General features: G+C 40.8%; 1 protein-coding gene across 1 annotated transcript in view; it reads right to left on the bottom strand.

The window, feature by feature from the left end:
• Positions 1 to 20325, bottom strand: part of PTPRR (protein tyrosine phosphatase, receptor type, R) — a gene marked incomplete at its 5' end in the record, with an annotated part of 140483 nt that overhangs the window by 21125 nt on the left and 99033 nt on the right. Inside the window, 3 exons of the mRNA XM_009327549.1 lie at positions 1627 to 1706; positions 8587 to 8671; positions 15309 to 15495. Of these exons, the coding sequence (XP_009325824.1) occupies positions 1627 to 1706; positions 8587 to 8671; positions 15309 to 15495 (352 nt within the window). The remainder of the gene's footprint in view (positions 1 to 1626; positions 1707 to 8586; positions 8672 to 15308; positions 15496 to 20325) is intronic.

Below are 20325 nucleotides of genomic sequence, written 5' to 3'. Positions count from 1 at the left end.
CACACAATTGTATAGGAGGTCACAGAAAGGTCAGGCAAACAGTGGGGAAGCAGAGGAAAGGGAAAGGCAAGAAGAAATGGGAAAAACAAGAGATTGCCTTCTTATTTTTCGGGTGAGAATGAGAACTTGCGAGTTTGTGCAGTGACAGGGTGCCCAACAGTAATGCAGATCAGGAGAGCCTGGCAATGTCTGAAAGGGATGAGTGAATGGAGAACGGCTGGAGGTGGTGCGGGAGCCTTTAGCCATGGGTCTTCCTTTCGGGTGCCTTTCTCCCTGACAGCTGTTATTCATTGCATGAACCAATGATCCTCAGCTGGTATAAACAGTCCTCCTTCTGCTCACCAATCTGCCTGAACATATTTTGTCCAAGACAGGTCTGTCAGGATCCCAGCAAGCCTAATGATATTGCATGCCTGGATGTGAAATTTAATTTCATCGCTGGGTTGTATTTTTTCTGCAGTTGCTGACAGTTCAACCAGTGTTAGCAGCAGGAGAAATCACCGTATGTTGGCCTGAAGGGTGGTGGCAGGGGGAAAAGGGAGACCTCAGAGGACTCAAAACATGGCCTGGCTGATGGAAAGTGTGCTCCCAAAAGAAAAACCTTTTTTTTTGATGATGTCTTTCATACAAAACACTGAAAGTACGGGATGTAAAGTGAGGCAGGGCAAGGGTGTGGGGGATGTGTACGTATATATTCATGTACTGTTATTTAAATAAGCAACATCATTGTAGAGCTCTGAGGCCAAGTTCAGTTGCACTATTACATTTATTCCAGCTGAGGATCTGGTACATAACTCTAATCAAAATGTTAATTTTGCAGGTAGAGGACTATACTCCTAAAACATGACTGAAGTAGTTTCTTAGTAGTCTATTCAGCATATGCTGTGCCATGAGTTCAAGAAGGCTCTGTGTGTGTGTCATTGAGGATTACAACATAGCTGACACTTAGAAATAATGCTTTCCAACAGGGTTCATGCTGGTAAAGTCTTTGTATCATGGAACCATTCTATGTAGGGAGTAAAATGTGAACGAGTGTGTGTGCTGGTGCACATGTGTATATTTAACACATCTGTTTATGCTCCTTTTCACAAACTTGTTACAGTATTTATTTAATTACGTAACTGATGATTTCAGGACTATCAATTGATATAGTTATGCATTAAAAAAACCCATCACCACTGAACTTGTTTGTGGATAACATGACTGTAATGAGCAACCATACAGCTTATATTGCTGTTGACTCTGATCTTCTCTTTACCAAAATACCGGTATCTCTGTCACTGTTAAAAGGTAACCCTCTTTTCCTTACTATAAGGCAGTAGGACAATATTAAACGGTAAATACTGAAGTAAACAAATGATAATGCATGTGTTTCTTAATGTTTTTTATAACCTATTTGACAAATTGTTTTCTTACTGCAACCATTTTAGTACATTCATGGCTATGGGGTCTTTGTTACAAACAGCTCATGAAACTATTTCTATCACACCAATATAGACAAAAAGATTAGGAATTATCAATGAAGATGGGTAGGAATAAAATGAGTGGCACCTTGGCAAAATCAGCTATTCACGTAGAAAATCAAATATTGTCTCAAAAGCACATGAAGAGTGTACATTTACTTACCCTAATGTAGTTAGCATTTATGTAGGTACTCAAGGAGTCAGATGGATTTTTTGGTTTCAAATACACTCTGCTTAGAGGATCTAAGAGCACAAGGAAGATGGAAATTGAAAAGAAAACCCATAATTAGAAGATTTCTATAGCGAATCGAAGACTTGTTGAAGAAAATAATCTACTGTCATTCGGGACTGTCAAGCACTAAAGCATTATGCATCGAATTCTTTCCTCTGCAAAGGATCATCATGTGTAACTAAGGTACACCTATACTGCACAACGCTGGGCTGTGTGGAAGCATCTCAGCAAGCTGTGGGCATTGAAGCAACACTATCAGGTCCAGGCAATGTTCAGCCTGCGTTGAGTATAAAGCTGACCTGCCTAGACGAAACCTGTGTCATACCATTGTACAACGCTATATAACAACACCAAGTCCTTTGGACTCAACTTTGATATCTTTGAAGCTGTACTGTTCCAAAGACTACAGCTGGATTTAAATTAAGAAAAGCTCCCTCTGTCGGGGATAAAATCAGCTATGTGGTTTTATACCAATTTAAGTTCGCTGTAAGGGGCTGGACTAGGTAATCCATATCCTCCCATCAGTCCTGTGTTCTCATCTGACACAATTTGTGACCATTCATGTGTACTAGACTGGAGACACAATGCTAAAATACAGAAACATTTTCCTCCACGCTCTTCTTTCCTTCACAGTCTTGGATGACCTAGAACGGAGTGGGGGCCAGTTCTGTTGAGTATAGAACTGGGGGTTGCTAAATCCCTCCTGCAAAGGAAGTTTTTGCTTGCTCATTTGTGATGATGTGATCCCCCATGTATTACCCTTTTGGAACTAAAGCCAGTAAATTCTCAGTTACACAGCGTAACAGAAAGGGCTAAGGAGAAGGGGAGTGAGGTGCCTATGTTGTGGCTGTCTAGGGGCACACTTTGACTTTCTTCACACCTTTTCTGAAAAAATATTCTACTGTTAACAAAATTATATGGAAATATTTCTGTACTGAAAAAAATATCTTTTCTTCTGGCAATTTGCTTAAATAATTAATTAGAATCAGCAGCTTTTTAACTGTATACAGACACCTGTTGGTTTGGAAATAGTCTCTGGATAGCTGCTTCGCTGAGTGCAATCTAGGCAATATGTTCAAAGATACATATGTCGATGCTGAACTGGAGAGTGGTAAGAAAACACTATTTATCACGTGGCCCTGCTGTTTACATAAGAAATATATAATTGATGTACATATGCTGTAGCAAAAACTGGTATTTTCAGAGTTGCTTTTGGATTTCTTTTGTGACTTTTCATCCTGTTGCTAAGAACAAGATAAAACCTTTGCAAATCAAAGGAAGAGGAGGGATGATCCCAAACACACTTCATGTCCTCTTCCCACTGCAGGTCACAGGAGCATCGTGGACAGGAGTGGAGCCTTTGCAGGACCCAGGCTGGTGTTTTGGAAGTACGTTTCTTAAAATGTGCAAATGAATGCATGACTTCTAGTTCAAAGTCTGTGCGTGGAAGTCTTGTCCTCTGTTTTAATAGCACAACATGAACCCTAGTTAGCTTGTGTTAAAATCTCTTTGTACTAGCTTTCCCAACTTTTTCACTTAGAGCTTTTTTCCCCCTTAACAATATGAGGACAGGAAACCTCTCATTCCTTTTCAGCAGAGTGATTATTAGCCATTTCCACAAATGCCTCAGGCTACGTGGCTTTGAAAAAACACCCGCTTCCTCTAGTTCACACAATGCCTCTGATTCTGGTGTAGCTTGACCCCTACCTTAAAAAACCTCTTCCAAGCAGACTCAACATCCAGTTTAATTACCATGTCTTGAGATAAATCCCTCTGTTACTAAGGAGCAGCTAAATCAGTTTCACAATTTCTGAGACCTCCTTCCATCTCCAATCAACGAAACAAACACTGCTTCCAAATGGGAATCTTTTATAAATTAACAGTCCTGACCGGTTATGAAATAGGTAAGTGCTGTAAACTCAGCTCTGAAATGAGGAAAACCTGAGCGTTGCTAAAGATCAGAGCCGCTAAGCAATCATCAGACACAAATGGAAGTAATTAGCTTCCTCCTGAATGACAAATACCTTGGAGGTAATAATCTTTTCCTCAAGGATGGCAAAGTCTGAGAGTCTGAAGCTACAGCAGAAAGACACAGATGGTGGCTGCAAGGCTGAATTCATCAATGTTTGTAAAGCATCTTGAAACTCAGCAGAGCTGTTAAGCACTTATAATTACTAATAAAAAATGTCTCCTACAATTTTGACTGAAGCAAAATTACTGCTGTTTTCTTCCATGTAACTAGGAAGCCTGGAATAGCTCTCCCATTAGAGTAGAAGAACCTTCCTCCAACTCCATCTTTAAGAAATTAATATTGGCCTGAATTTGCCAGGCTGGAGGAATAGGAGGGTGTTAAAGGGGCTGTAGCTTGCCCCCATGAGACTGCCCGGTGCAGGGAACAGGCTGGGCTATATGGTGACACTGCTGGACAGTCTCTCCCACTGCCATCGATACTGGAAGTTCATCCACTCCATGAACACCACTTTGTCATGAAGACCCAGGGCTCTGTCCCATTGCAAAGGCTGTATTCGTTGTACGGGGGTATGATGTGCTGTGGTCGTTTTTTCTTCTTCCATTTCGACTGCTACTATGTTCTGAGTTCTTTAGGGCATGGGTATGTTCACTTTTGTAGCATTTCCAAGATAAGTCATTTGTTACTCCTAGTCCAGTCCTAGTTGCCTTACCAACAGTAGGACTGAAATACTGTGAGAAGGGCTGTCCTTAAGGTAGTTCTGTTTTGTGAGCAGGAAAGGAAGGCAAAAATTTTGTGAGGCAGACTGCTCTTACACTTGCAGCCCAAAAGATCATAAATCTTTCAGATATTGAAACATTTTGAAATTCATCCACCTCCATTTTACCTGGTTTTGCTTGCAGTCTATAAATGAATTACAGATGCTGGTATTATTTGGTAAACATTGTAACACAGAACGTGGAAGAATCATACCAGGCTGCATTCCCAATCTCTGCCAGGTGGGGAATAGGCTATTAGACTTGCAAATAATACAACTGCCTCAAAACACCTCTTGTATAAAACACCTGTAAACTATGCGTCATTTTTAATCTCATCTGAATCATTTCCTGGCACTTTCAATATAATCCAGGATTTCTCAATGGAAAACTTGGTTTTTCATGGTGAGTACTTCTGCATTTTAAAACATGCTTCAGCATTACAAAATAAAGTTTCATTCATGCAAAGGGAATCTTTCTTATCTACTAAAAATAAGATCTGCCTAATATCCATTTACATTTTTAATTATGCAGTCTAACATAGATCAATTGTTACAGTACTGGCTATTACAAATATTATAGATGTTATGATACTGGTGACCACAACTAGGACACATTTTCTCGACTCACATGGATATACAAAAATGCTTTGATGAGCCCATGTTGAATTCTGCTAAGATAAAACAGTTTTTCTCCTTCTGCTCTGTAAATATGATCTTTTTCGTTAGTCTTTGAAAGCCTACTGGCTAATAGGACTGGTGATCCTATTACCTTCACTAGGGAGCAGGACTGGAGCGAATATGACCGTTCATAGCCAGGACTGTAGTGCAAGGGAGCTTGAAAATTCTCAACATCAAGAGAACAGTTTTCCAGCATCTGTCTATAAGCTTGCATAATAAAGTGCTTTGTCCGTATGATTTAGATTTAACTTTCCGCTTGTCTTCAGCTGGAGTGCCAGAGCCAGTTTTGGCACAAGCACTTCAAGGAACAGCTTGTGGATTTGTGGGTCTGACCCACCAAGTGCTTTCTACCTTCACGTTATTGTGAATCTGCTGTTCTGCCACAAGTGTTTTCATGTAGGCTTTTACCCTGAGGGCACTCTTCAGAAAGGGGTAAGGAATGACATCCAGGTACCTTGGATGTGTTACACACACAAAGATACCCACAGAATAAGGTAATAAGTGTTAAGCCACTTGCTCCTTTGTAAGAAAGAGCCCACGCATGCTCTGAAGCACCACGGGAATTCTGCTTCTGATTTGAGGTGGGAAAGTGAGATAGGAAGGGGAAAAGACACGGGGCTTTGAAGCTGAGGTGCTGCGGCGGGGACATGTAGCGGGGGCTGCAGGAGGCAAGCAGGCAAAGGTGAAGATGTGGAGTAAGAGGATGAGGAGGGAGCAGTGGGGCTGGTGTTCTGCCACAAGGATGTGACTGTGGTGAGAGACTGGGAAATCCGTGTGCAGGACTGGGAACCTGCTCAGAGGGAGTGAGAAATGCTGCAGGTGGATGGCAGAGGGAATGCAGCTGAAGATACGGAGTGGGGTTTAACAGGAGCAGTGGGTGGGGTCGCAGTCAGGAGGAAGGATGGAGAAACAGTGATTTTAAGGAACTGTTTAGCCACTTGCCTCTGATCCCACACTGTTCCCTCGTTAGTTGTATTAGCATATTATTATAAAGCAAATAACACTTAGAAAACGTAAAGAGGCATCCTAGTCTTTGCATAAGAGTGTTGGCTATGTTATGCTGCAAGTGAAATATCTTTCGTAGAAATGTAACATTTCCTGCACTTTATAGTTTTCCATATAGAATAATTTTCAGTAGGCATTCATTTTATTTCACACGAGTGTGTCTGGCTCGGTAGTATCTATTAACATGAACCTGCCCTCATGTACCCTGTCACAGAATTATCTCTTAGAAAATGAGAACATCCTCCACAGCGCAGAGGGTGGAGCTGGCAGGACTGGACATTTTTAGGAGATAATCCATCAGCTCAGATGTCACTCGTCACCACCGGTGCTCCGATTCAGGAGACACACCTAGTGCTGGGAATGGAAAAGCTGATGTGGGCATACGGAGCAGCGGGTTGATATCATCGGAGCAGGAAACCAGGAAGGCTGTTCTATTTAATCACTCAAATCGTTTCCAAACCCTCTCGTTTGTGGGTGTGGGGTGTGCGAGTATTTATTATGAGCATGTGCCTCAATCCTCAAAATATCTTCTTTGAAACAGCCTGGTGCTAACACACAACAGGCCTTCTGATTTCTGTCAAGGATGGTTACAAGGTGCCTGTCAGTGAGTAGCTGTGGTGCACACCGGCAGCATGCTTGGACTGGAAATGTGCCGCGGAGTTAATGGCACATCCCAGCTAACTGGAGGTGAAAACACAAAGGCATGCTGGTTCTCAAAGCTCATCAGCATCAACTACGGCCCAGTTGTCATGTCCCGATTCAAAACACATGCTGCAGTGAAACAGGACTCATCGCATTTGCAAGGCGTTGCTTGGAGAACCTGAATGAGAACTTGACGGTGGCTGGGGCAGCTCGTACGCGAGATGCTATGGGAAGGGAGAACTCCTTCCAAAAATCCTGCCCATCAGGCGGAGGGAGGCTTGGTGATATCCTGGCTCCACTGCAGCTGATGGCAAAACTCCTGCTGTCGTCAAAGGGGTCAGGATTTCACTCTCTGTGTACATCCTGTTGACACTGGGCCAGACTCTAAGGGACGCTGAATTTTCTGATTGCTTGGTACATAACTCGCATTCAGTTACTTTACTTAATTCCCTTCAACATTCCTCCGTTGCACTCAGCTGCACACAGCTCTTGGTTGCAATAGGTGAACTAACCTTGAAGTCAATGGGAATTTTACTGGGGGCTGAAGGGAAGTGAGGTCTCCACACAATGAGTTTCTTTCCCAGCTATGTATCACATTGCTGAGACTAATCTAGCGGCTGAAGGCCATCAGTTTTCATTAATTTGACTGCAAGGCTTTTGTATGATGTGAACAAACTACAGTGCTTTCAGGCTTGCTGAGAGAAATCTTGCCATTTAAAGTGTGTAAATTTGCATGACTAGTATATAACATAGGCCTACAAGGACATTATAGAGATGATTAGAAAACAAATTTCTAGTTGATAGCATATGCTGTCATTTTAAAAGTATTCTTCGTTCCAAACCTAAGCAAAGGGATGTGTTTACATTTTTCTGTGGGAGTGTCCCCCAACATTTTGAATCGCTGAACTTTTTCACTTTGGTGATGTCAAAATATTATAAAAACACAACTATTCATGTCTATATTTAGTGCGATGTTAAAACTTCAGCAACCTATTTTGAAACTGAACACAAACCAAAATGATTAATAAAGGAGAAATGGAATATCTCATTATCCCTCAACAAATGTTATGAAAATAGCTGCATATCAGAGAAGCGTGTATTTTGAAGGAAAACTATTCCACTGAAAAGTTTTCAATCACCTCCAATTATAACAAAGCAATTGTTACTTCATCAGAAATAATTTGGGCCAATGAAAATAGAGAAGCATTATAGCAAAGTGGTAACAAATTTACAGCAACGATGAGGCAGCACTGTGTGAGAGTGGTCTTCTTACTAATGTAAACAGATTTCCACAAAAATCTGGGGCGCATGGAGAAGAAAAACCACACCAGAGGACTTATAAAGATGGAAGTCCACTACAAGAAAGGATAGGATGCCCTTGCTTCTTTTAGTCTGGGCCATGTAACATTGGACAGGATGCCAAGTAGCTTGACCCAACCAGAGGGAATTCAGTGACTGCAAGGCAGTGTGGGCTGTGATGGAGGCAACAGTCTTGGTCCTCTCACCCTCCAGATCAAGTGAGCTACTGCGAGGCACAGCAGACCTCTCTCTACCCATCTGCCTGACCTGTCCTCCAGAGAAAACCATCATGCACCCAGGCTGCATTTCAGTATGTGGTTGGGATGCCACCAAAGTGTGTACCTACTAAGGCATCCAGTGAGAGTTCTGCATTTGCCAGTCCTACGGCACCGGGCTTTTGTTGTCTTTCTACACAGACTATAAATATGTTTATGAATAGGTACACAGCTATCAAAGATAAAGACAGCTAGATTTTCACAACAATATGTTCTCAAAGCAGAACTAAATGTCATAGTAGGAAACTATGGGCTAACTCACTTACTTGGCAAAATTGTTTTATAGCGGTTTTTAGTTCCATGACTCGGGATGTCAATTTCTTTGGGATCCACAAAATTCATTGGTATTTCCTATAAAAAATAAATTAAATCAGATTGGTGTTTCCAAAGGAGCCATGCAGGAAATTATCACCAGAAGGCCATCTGCTGTTACACAACTGTCTTTTGACATCAAAGTTATTAAGAAAAAAAGTGGTTCCCACCTCAAGTCTGTCAACACCCTTCCTTTAATAAACACAAGGAGTTGCATATTGAAGGGGTGACTTCCAAAGAACACTTCTGATGAATTATTAAAAGCAAAGTTTTGACAGGATTAGGAGAGAGGTTAAAATACACAATAGTTCTAGAAAAGTGGAGTTGAAAAGTGCAGTACAGTAGCAGAAAAGCGCAACATTTTACATAATTGGGGGAGGAACTTTCAAAATAATTAAATATTAATATATGGCAATATCTTTTTTTTTTATTTTGTGCAAAGCCCTTAACAATGTCAGTCAAAGACTTTACTTGCTTTTTATAGAAACTACTAGAATGAAGTGCCTTAGTCTTTTGCATTCAGGGACTCAAAAGTGTAATAAAAATCTGAAGCTGTTTCTCTTGATTCTCCTTTTGATCTTTTAGTGGCTGACCTGCGCTGTCTTCTTTAAATATGCAGATGTGCAAGTAACTAATGTGACAGTTTGCTTGAAGTTCCAAAAATACACAAATGATAAACTCCTGATCAACGGAAAATTACTGTTTTTCAAATTGTTTGTCAACATGAAAAGTAAAAATCTTCCCATTTTTCATTGAACAAAATGTTTCACTTGGTCTAAGGGGAAAGAAGAATAATTTTAATTTTGAGGTCCTGAGACATTGTTAGTGTTCTTACAACTGAATAAAAACAACCATTTGAAACATGTAAGGTTTTTTTTTCCTGATCGTGGGGGATGTTTTACCAACCAAAATAATCTGGCAAAATCACATTTAAAAAATGCTTCAGTTGACTCAGTTCTTCATTTTTCACTGAATTTTTTTGGCCACAACTATTTAAATTATCTTAGGGTAAGCTGGAATTTGATCTTCAGTAAATTAATACTTCTACTTAAAAGCACACTCATTACTAGAGACTTGAAAACTTCATTGCTAGCCTGGGACATTTATCCAAAGAAACAGACAGCATATTAAATAATTGCCTCTTACAGACACATAGGAACATGAGGAGGCACAAAAGGTATGTTCCTGCTCTATTCAGTGCAAACCTCCTTTGACTTGCACCACTGGAAAATTTACTTAAGGATTTTCCTCCATAATCAACCAGTTTCTAACTCCACAGGCGCAGGCCTGCCCAGGGCTTCGGCATGGATGAGATGCATGGCCACTGCCCGTCGGACTCAAGCTCTGGTCCTGCTCAGCATGACTGGCTGTGTGGGCTTTTGTGAGAGGAAGAGGGACGAGACCCTTAACAGCTTGCCAAGGGTGCGTCCAACAGCAGTTCTTTACATGGGTTCACCAAGCAGGGGAAGCTATCCTCTTACTTTTCTGGTTGAAGAGACGGCAAAGTTAAGTAAAATTTAGATGGCTCAATATGAATTGCTTTGATTCTTTTCTGCTTCCCGACTTGGCTTCTGAACATCTTACTACATGAGGCTGCAACTTCTGTGTTGGTTTTTATTTCTCTACCTTCTCTGCCTGATGCTCATGTGTTTAGTGGGCTGCCTTTATTCTTCCTCTCTCCCTCACTCAGTTCCTTCCTCGGTCTCTTCCTTGCTTTTCAGCTGACTCCTCAAGAGAATGACTTGCTGCCTCTCATTTCAGGCTGGCCAAAGTGTTGTATCTGCTAAGATACACCTTCCTTGCAGGTACTTCACCTGATTCTTTTTCATCTCCCTGTACTGTCATCCATATGATGCAGGATGTTCTCACTTGTAAGGCTCCACTCCTGCATAAACCTCATCCCATTCCTTCAGGTCAAAGCATCTTACCTCTGTCCTGCTTCTGATGCCCCTTCCACCTCCCTGGAACTACAAAATGATCTCCCACACCTCTCTCATACCCACCTCTGACTTTCACCCCTTCCCAGTGGTGACCTCTGTGAGGCTCTTCCCCTCGGCCCTTGGGCTCTGAATTGTCCTAACTCTGGTATGGGCTGTAAGCACCTTACACTGGGCTAGTGGCCGACCTAGAGCTTCCCTGGTTCAGTTCTGGCTTAGTATAAACACCACCGGTGCATGGCTTCTGAAAGGTTTCCCTGCTCAGCTATATACCAGCTGAGAGAGAGAAATACATTAAGCCTTTGTTTAATGTGATCTACGTCTGTCATCTACAGAGACTGGAAAAAGATGTGCGAGGAAGAGTCCTCTGCATGCAGAAGAAGAGACGGTGGCCAGTGGGGTTCTTCCAGCCACCTGGATGTCTCCCTCTTGATGCCTGCTGAAATTTTAAAATAGTTCATCAGTTGGCAAGTTACTGACAGATGGAGAAATGCCACCGAGCTGAAAACAGAAATGCATTTCTCTGGGCCAGCAAGGTCAATTAATCACTTACATCCTGTAAACACTTTCTAGTCAGTGGGCTCCTCCCAGTAGTAAGTACTTGTGGGGCCAAGGGCACAGACAGAAATCTGACAATACACAGTGGATCATAGCCACGGACAAGTCACTTATTCTGAAGCTGGCTGTGAAATGCAAGAGATGATTCCAGAAAAAAATTCAGGATATTACGGGGATAACGTTCCTGCTAACGTGGGGGGAAATAAGCCCAGCAGATTGCAAATGGCATGAACGTGTGCACATTAGCATACAAAGTCTGTAGCTATATAGACAATATAGATAAATTTGTTTTATTAAACATATATATATTGTATATAAATAATTAGAAGTAACATATAAGCTGCACACATTCATGTGCTCAGTTGCATACATGCATATGCATATGTGCCTTTGTTCATGGGCTACTTCACCTCTCTGGGCAATACTCTTCTAATAACAGCTATTCTGGCTCACATTAGCCTTTAAATGCTACAACTGTTCATACACTTGAAGAGATATAGTTTGAGTCTCTGAAAGCATTCAAGAAAATGTGGCAAAATTTACAAAAATTCAGGCAAATGTTCATTGTACCCATCCCTCCATTTTTATGAGAACCAAATTTTATAGATTTAACAACCTGGCACTTTCCCATGCAGGACTGTATCTTCTGACATTCTAGTATTTCAGGAATATGAATTTTTTCACTTCTGTCACCAACTTCAGACATTCTGTCTTTTGAATAGTAGCAGCTCAGGCTACTAAAGAAGTGTATGCTGGATAATTTATGTTTCTTCCTCCTTGCAAATAAGGTATATTCTCCCAAGTAAAAGTAGCCAAACTTTTTGTTAGCATTAAAATAAAAAGAAGGAAAATAGCTCTTTTTTCTTAATAAGTATTAGGGAAAAATATTTTGATAGTAACTTAGCAGTTTTTACAATTAAAAAATAAAGTTAATGCCCCTAAATTGTTAATCAAAAAATTAAATTTTAATTAAAGAACTAAAAATAACCCAAAACTGCTCATGATTCAGTTTTACATTGAAAACTTTAAACATTTCTCCACTTTTTGCACACTTGGAAGGTTTTCATGGGAACGAATAATTTTAGACTCAAGAAGACTGTCTTACTGTATTTCTTTAGCTAGTTAAAACAAGCTGAGTGAGCAGAACGAGTGAGGGTTATATATTGCGTTCTTTGCATGCCTCAAGTTCCTGCTAAAGCTATTATCTGTAGCAAGGAAGATATTAAACAGATACTGTTCAACAGCTTCATCCTAAAACACATTTTAAAAAATGGTTTAAAAATGGAATAGACAAGTCATGATCTTTTCAATAAAATTCTGTGCAAACACTGAATGGCCAAAGTCATGTTGTGCTGCCTGAGGGACGAATAAAATGTGAGCCTCTATTGCCCCAAAGCCATGCACGGGTGCTGTGTGACAGGATTTGGGTAAATGGGTTTCTACGGAGCTGCCAAGTTGTCTGTACAAGCTGCCTCCTAACATGGGGGTTTTAAACACGATGAAGTTATTTCTTCTAGCTTTCTTGCCTAAGCAGTGGAATGGCAGAGAACCGATGGCATAACTGGTGATAAAAGTATGTTGGATGCTTAAAATTTTTTCCATGTACACTGTCTGACCAATTGTTAGTAAAACAACCAAGGGATTTATTTTTCTTAAGCAAATGACTTTTACAATAAACCCTGTTTTTCTGAAGGTGACTAAAAGAACTGTTTCATAGGGATGCAATTATTTATAACGAAAAACTATTTTTAGAGTAAGATGGCACTCATCATCTATTTTATTGACTTACATGACAAATCGAAAACAAAATAAAACCCCAAGGGATCACGTACTCTGGCATGTTTAATAAGAACTGAATTGTTTGTATGTCTTTGTCAGACCTGTAGTATGCTCAAGGGGTTGTATAGGTCTTCCTGCTCTTACATGCCTTGTTAGGATACACATTTCTGTGTGGCTCTATTTATTAAATTTGAGCTATTAAACCAGTCTTGAAAAGCTTTGCTTGTTTAGTTTAGTTTGCTAATGAGCTGTAAAAGCTAAAAAAGTTAGACTAAAGTTGGGTTGGGTAGTTGTTTATGTTAGGTTCATCCACTCTGGTGCCCTCTGATAGCAGTTGGTAGCCAGGCATCTGAGGAAACTATAAGAACAGGACGAGCTTTTCTCTGTTTTGCATTGGCCACCTGATACTGTTCTTTTAGCATGAAAAACCACGAATAATCGCTCCATATTCACCTTCTCCTTGCTATCATGATTTTATAGGCTTCTGTTACAGCCTCTCACAGTCTTTTTTCTAGGCAGAAGAGTCCTTGTCTATTTAGTATCTCTTGATACAGAAGCTGCTCTCGCCTGTGATTATGTTCACCGTACTTCTGTATGGGCTTCAAGATGGAGAGGTCAGAGCAGCATGCAGTTGTGAATGCAACATAGGTTTTTGCAATGTCATAAAGATGTTTTCTGTATTCTCTAGTTCTTTTCCCAAGATTCTTAGCTTTGTATTTCAGAACCCATCAGAGTATACAAAAGTCTTTTCTCCTAAATGCATAACATGTTATTGATCAACCCTGAATTTCCTCTGCCTCATCACCATCATAAAATCCTTCTGTAATTTCTTTGAAGTCCATTTTTAATTTTACTACCCTCGGTAATTCAGCGTCATCATCAAACTTCGCCACCTTACTATTTATTCCCTTTTCCAGATGACTTAAGAGCATTTTGGTCAGTATCAGCTCCAGAATAGATGCCTCTGGGACTCCCCTGGTGACCTCCTTTTACTCTGAGAAGCAACCAATCCTTCCAATGCTACACTGTGTTGATTTTTCCCTACTGTATTGCATTTGTTCATATATCTATTGGCTTCTTTCTTTATTACAATTCCTTCCAATTTCTCTGATTTAGACATCAGATTTATAGGCCTGCAGTTCTCTGGATCTCTTCTGGAGCCCTTCTGAAAAACTCCTGTTACCTCTGGCCCTCTGATTCCTCAGCTGCTGGGGCCCAAGTCCTAGGTTACACCTGCCCAGTTAATATATCAGTAATTGCATATATGAACTCCTTTAGGATTCCTGGGTGAATACCAGCTTATTCCAGTGAGTAGCTTTTATTTGTTTTATTGATTTGTTCTAGAATCTCTTCCAGTAACGTTTCAGTATCAGACAGATCTTCCAGTGTCCTCTTTGAATCTACTCCTGCCCCAGAGGTAGGAGATTCCCTAAGTTCTTCTGTGGTCAACGCAGATGCAAATTGTGCAGTCACTTCTCTCCCATTGCTTCACCTTCTCCAAATCCCTTTTCTACCCTTTTGGTCCTCTATTGATCCTTGTACTCTTTGGTAAGCTTTGTGCTTTTGATCTATTTAAAAATGAAGTTATGATTTTTTTTTAATTCAAAACCTTTTTTGGCCTGCCTTATTCAGGTTTCACATTCAACTGGCTTCAGTTTATGTTCTGTTCTATTTCCCTTGTAAAGAGTGTCTCCTTATTTCTGATAACCTCTTTCATCTGGCTGTTTTGCAACACCAGTCCTTTTCAGGTCTTCTTCAAGTAATATTTAATAATGTGTTTTCCCTGACTGAGTTTTTCTGCTCTGACTTGTTTCTACCTGGCCACTGTCTTCATTTTAGATTCTTACCCTGTTTAATATTAAATAAACTTGTAGGAGACTTCAGGTTTTTTGGTCTTGAGTATATTAGGCTTGCTGTATGGAGTGCTTGTTAAAGATATTTTGGACTGACTGACTGTGGGTGTCCCTGTCTGCTCCAAAAAAGTCATTTATAGTGACTAAAAATTTAGCCTTCAAATTACAAACATACGTGATGTTCACATGGGAATAAACAAAATCTCCAATTATTACTGTGTTTTCTGTCATTACAGCCTTTATGATTTCTTTGAAACTGTCAGAGTGTTACAGTCCTGCCTGTTTGTACTGTAGCTCTAATACGACATTTATCCCATCTATGAATGGGACTTCAAACTGAGAGGAATCTGTATTATCGATGGATATAACTGACTGACTTATCTGTCTTTACTGTATAAACATACAACACCACCTTGAAACTATCTAATCTGCCCTTCGGAAATGATTTGTACCTTGACACTAAAGTGTTGCCCAATTATTTTTTCCCCACAGTTTCTGTTGTGCCAATTATGTCAAAAATCCTCATTTAAAGCTTGTTGTTAAACTCACCATGAATTCCGTTTGAAGTAAATGAGAACATGCAACTGCGTCTTGAAGTTGCTGCCGTGTCAGGACGCGGCCGGCTGACTGTAGGTATTCCATCGCTACTTTTTCTCGTGGGGTCGGCACAGTGACGAAAGGTTCAACACTTCCCAAACTGCTCATATCCAAAGTCAGTGAGACATTGGAGCCTCGTCTGTGTTAGAAAATAATTAAAACAGCTATATCAGACCTGTGTTACTGTAAGTCCCATACTCATGCAGCTGATCCTGAGTTATTTATGCACCCTGACTTTCTCTGTAGTCACAGGGAGATTTGGCTGTGCAAGGACTGCAAGACTGGTTTCATTGGAAGCACTGGGTGGCCAGAAAACCAAGATTTTACATATCATCCTATCTCTCAAATCTAACTACTGATGCTGCAAGAACAGTGTGCTAGGGAGCAGCTATTTGGATTATTCTTAAAAGTAGAAACTGCTCCCTATATGCTACTTAATCTTTATGGATATTAAATGTGAAAGTGATATCTTAGTGAGGAAGAAATGTTTCACAGAAAAAAAAGGGGATATATTTCTAAGTTACATATATAACAACCTGGAAATAAATACACCGTATGTCAGCTATATGTTTAAGAACCTACTAAAATTAAATATACAGCATGGAGGGGAAAAAGTGATAAAATCAGCAGAAATAAGTGGAAAGGCAGTGCAAACATTGTGACTACCAAGACAGTGGACAATGTCTCGTGTTAGGTAAGAGAGAAGGGAGAGGCAATAAACCACAATAAATGAGCTGCATCCCGGGAGGAGGAATGGTCACAGACTTGAGTGGTTATTCAGAAATGCCAAACATCTTTTGCAGGACAATCAAATTAATTGACATTTCACATTTCTACAGGAAAATAAGCTGGATTCAACAACACCTTTGAGCTCTGAAAATGTAAATAAAGCACGCTTCTGCATGCTTGGTATGAGCGCTACCCTTTTTGTTGCTTTCTCGAAACACTTGAGAAAACTGTCTTTTTTCATAGTTTCAACCCATCGATCAAATGTTGTCAACTCAAACCTTAACTTTAGGCATATTGATTGCAATAAATCCATGCTCTGTGAATTGTGATGACCAAACACACATTTGTAGGCATTAATCAAAGCTTACAGAAATCAGTACCGTAAGACCATAAGATTCAGCTGTCTGAACTGGGCTACAGATGCCCAGCTCGGTGTAAACGTCTCTAACATTTACCAAGCAGCTATGCACATATAGAGATATGACAATGCGAGTTTCATCCCTACCTCTGCACATTATTGTCTCTCCGTTAATGTGTGCTTACAGGGGAGTTCTTTAAGCTCTCAGTTGCTCTACCATGCTTGGATATATACAACCACAACATAAGATCTCTGTCTCAAGTCTCTCCTAATAGTCATCCTGCCAGATCAGAATACAACTCTACACCCTGCCCATTTTTAAAATCACATATGTCAGTGATGAACCATTTACTGGTTAATTCGCTATCCAGTGACTCCAGTTTTCCTGCTAGAACTCTGCGTGGTTGGGTGCATTTCTTGTCGGCAGGAGAAATCCCACTGGGTGAGTGTGACCGCACACCGCTCTGCACACTGGGATGTTGTTAAGGTACAACTGTCCCTTTTGCAGTAACACCACATATTATTATAAATATCATACAGACATAATCAGATAGTATCTGTGAGGCAGGTGCTATTAATATTGGGGGAATGCTTTCCCCTAGTCTGCAGCAAAAGTTGCTTGTGTTAATACTTGCTTTTTACTACCCTCTCATTATTTATGGGTGGCCCATAGGTATTTGTATGCATGCGTATTTGAGTAAATTACTTGTCTTTTCAGGCACTGTGACTCCTTACTTAGTGCTGGTATTGCTGTTCTGTTTTCTGACCACCTTCTGCCACCAGAATAACTACTTTTAGAGTTTATTTCTTTCTTCTTTGTTTGTAACCATATGAACATAACACTTTTTTTTTGTTCTGACACAGCTTTGATGCAATTCCCTTCCTCTTATACATGTCAGCAGATCCTTCAGTAATTTTATTTTAAATTAAACCATTTCTATCACGTCAGTCTGCATGAATAGAAATGACTTCAGTTACTCACCTGTCACTTAGCAAAACACAAAGCAACAATGGCCAAGAGACAAGACCACCTGGTGGAATCGGTGAGTCTCACATTGTGCCATAGTGTCCATAAGCCTATTTCAGCTTAGGTGATGGGTGGGTGACAGCAAGAGCTTTGCTGCCCAGGCCCGCAGATGGTAACAGTGAGTCAGCGACAGAAGCAGAGGTGGGAGAGGCAAGATGGAGCCGAGGCGGCTGCAGGCAGCTGGCTGCCTCCGGGGCTATACAGGGACAATGTCTGTTGGCAGGGGGAAGTAGGTGGGGTATGATTCTGCTAATTTTGCTAGGAGGTAGGCAGAAGTGAAGTAGCATCCCGAGCAGAAATGACTAGTAACTGATATATACATAGGCTACCAGTAGTGCTCTGTGGCTCGCTACACACCCTGCATCGTACCGAAGCCCCAGTCGGCAGTGGTACCAGTGCTCATACCCAAATCTGGAGCCATGACAGCCTGGGAGGTGGGCATGCCGCAAGCCACCTGCGGTGGCTGCTCTCTGCCAGACCCTGTGGGAGGGTCCCGGCTCACGTACCCATCCCACCTCCCCGGGGACTGCCAGGGGAAGCCAGTCCCCCAGCTCCATGCCACTTCTCAAGGAAAACATCCTGTTAGACCGCTTTCTCACAAAAACCCTCCTGCGAAAGCTCCTCTTCTGACCACGACTAGCAATTTGTTCCGCGGAAAAAGGCAGTCCCTCAAACAGGTGGCTCTGAGGGCATATATTGCAAACCCAATCTTTTGAAAGCAATCCAGAAATCCACAGAAGAGGTGTGCAATGAACCTCTCCAAAACTGTTTAGGCTACTTTTGGTTGAGAAATGGGTAGTGATTTAGACCCAGACATACTTCTGAGAGAGTCTACTGAGATTTCCTAATATAGAGGAAAAGTATTCACATTGTTCAGTAACAAAGTACAGTGAAAATGTTAATATTTTCTTTGGCTTTTACATTGTTATAACTGACAGTCTTGGCAAAAAGGCTATTTCCTTTTTAACAACAACAAAAAATATACCTGATCTAATTATAACTTTGAGTTTACAGCCTTTACCATTTATGGGGATTATTGATGAATACTGGTGTTGAGAATCAAATAACTTACTCTGGAAAGAAGAAATAGTTTTTAGCTGTATATTTAACACATTGAATAAAAACTGAATATAAGGCAGAAAATAATCACCTAAAGGATAGCGGTCTTTTTAGAAAGTCCCTAAGAGGATATACAATAGATAATAGCTCTAAAAGTAATTCTTCCATAAAAAACAGGCATCTCACAGAACAATTTTGAAAAAGTATGCTTCACAATAAAAAGATTTTAATAATGTTTACATTAACAATACTAACTATTGCCAAGATTAACATTAATCATATAGACTTCCTTACTGTATTCAAGACCATGCTGAGGAATAGGCTGAGAACAGGACATTTTGCCTTGTCTTGAAAGATCAGGGAGGGCCTGAAACCACCATGCTCTTGTATGTCCTAATAGAAGATGCTTATAGTCTCACATCCTGCTTTGGACTCCTTGGATTCTCTATGTTCCTCCAACAGTTAAATTCTTCACTTTCTGTAGGAAAGAGTAGAAAGGAAGAATTCTCTTCTCTTTTACTGGTGGAAAGAGGTTAGGTAGTGAGCCCACCTTTTCCCACCTTACTGGAGGGACTGCACAAGGCTGGCCACAGAACAACAAGGAAGTAGCACCTAATCCAAAGCCTACTGACATTTTTGGTGACTGTCCCTTGTCTCCAATAGGTTTTGAATACAGAAATCACAATCAGACCAGTGGGACCAGTGACACTTCTAGTCAGACAACTAATTTTTCTTGGATCCCTCCAGACATGTATATGTGTGTGTATATATATGTGTATATCTCCTGACCACATACCGGTATCTTTCCATTTCAAATTAGAGTGAAGGAGCTGTACACATGGGTTTTCCCTTATTTCTGAATATTTACAACCCTTTTTTACCTTCTAAATAACTTTATATTCTTTATGTTTCCCATGTTAATAGGCTGGGACAAATTAGAGGAGACTGTGTTACAATACACCTCCCCCAGCATCCCCTCGAGGTTGTGTCTTGATGGGGATGAGCATCATGTGAGGAATCTGAGGAATTGTAAACAGTCGTGACAACATTACATTAAAATCTGCATGAGACTAACTCTTCTGAAGTTCCACCAGCTGGGACAGCTACCTCATCACTGGGTAGGTGAATAAGTGCAATCAGGAAACCACTTGTGTCTCTGTATTGTCTAGTATCCCAGAGGGGGTCTTACTACATACTCACAGCCCTCTTTTCAATTGGGTAATAGGAACAAGTCCACTGATGAGAATCCACTGGAGTATTTTTAATAACACATTTATAGAAGCAGATTTTATTACAGACCATGATTTAAAAAAAAAAAAAAAAAAGATTAATGCAATGTTTGTTTGAAAACTCTCAAAAGGAAGCTCCACCTGTCCACCTCAGAGGGCCACCAGGTTACTAAAGCCTATTAATCATTAGCAAGGTCATTTCCAGGTCTTCCCTGACCCTAAAATTAAGCCATAGCTGGTGATTATGAAAATCTAATTACCCGACACGTTTTCCCAGTTGTTTATTTAAGCTGGGTAATTTCTTTAAATACACGTTCCCATGTTTATTCAGCACTCCTGAAAAATGCAACGCCCAGATTCCTGGTCCTCGGCTTTTCATTCTCTCTAGTGGTTTTGGAAGCAGCGGTGACGGCTGCTGCCCTCCAAGAGCCATTGCCCTCCGACCCCGGCATTGCAGACGCAGGAGGCGCTTCCTTCTGCGCCCTCGGTCCTCCGTCCCTCTGCCCAGCTTCTGCGCGGCCGAGGCGGGAGCTGTGTCAGCCGTGCAGGTGGAAGGAAGCCATTAAT

Source organism: Pygoscelis adeliae, unplaced genomic scaffold (assembly GCF_000699105.1).
Source record: "Pygoscelis adeliae isolate BGI_AS28 unplaced genomic scaffold, ASM69910v1 Scaffold113, whole genome shotgun sequence".
Classification (NCBI taxonomy): domain Eukaryota; kingdom Metazoa; phylum Chordata; class Aves; order Sphenisciformes; family Spheniscidae; genus Pygoscelis; species Pygoscelis adeliae.
The sequence above is the reverse complement of the archived record's forward strand: the minus strand, read 5'-3'. Positions and strand labels throughout refer to the sequence as shown.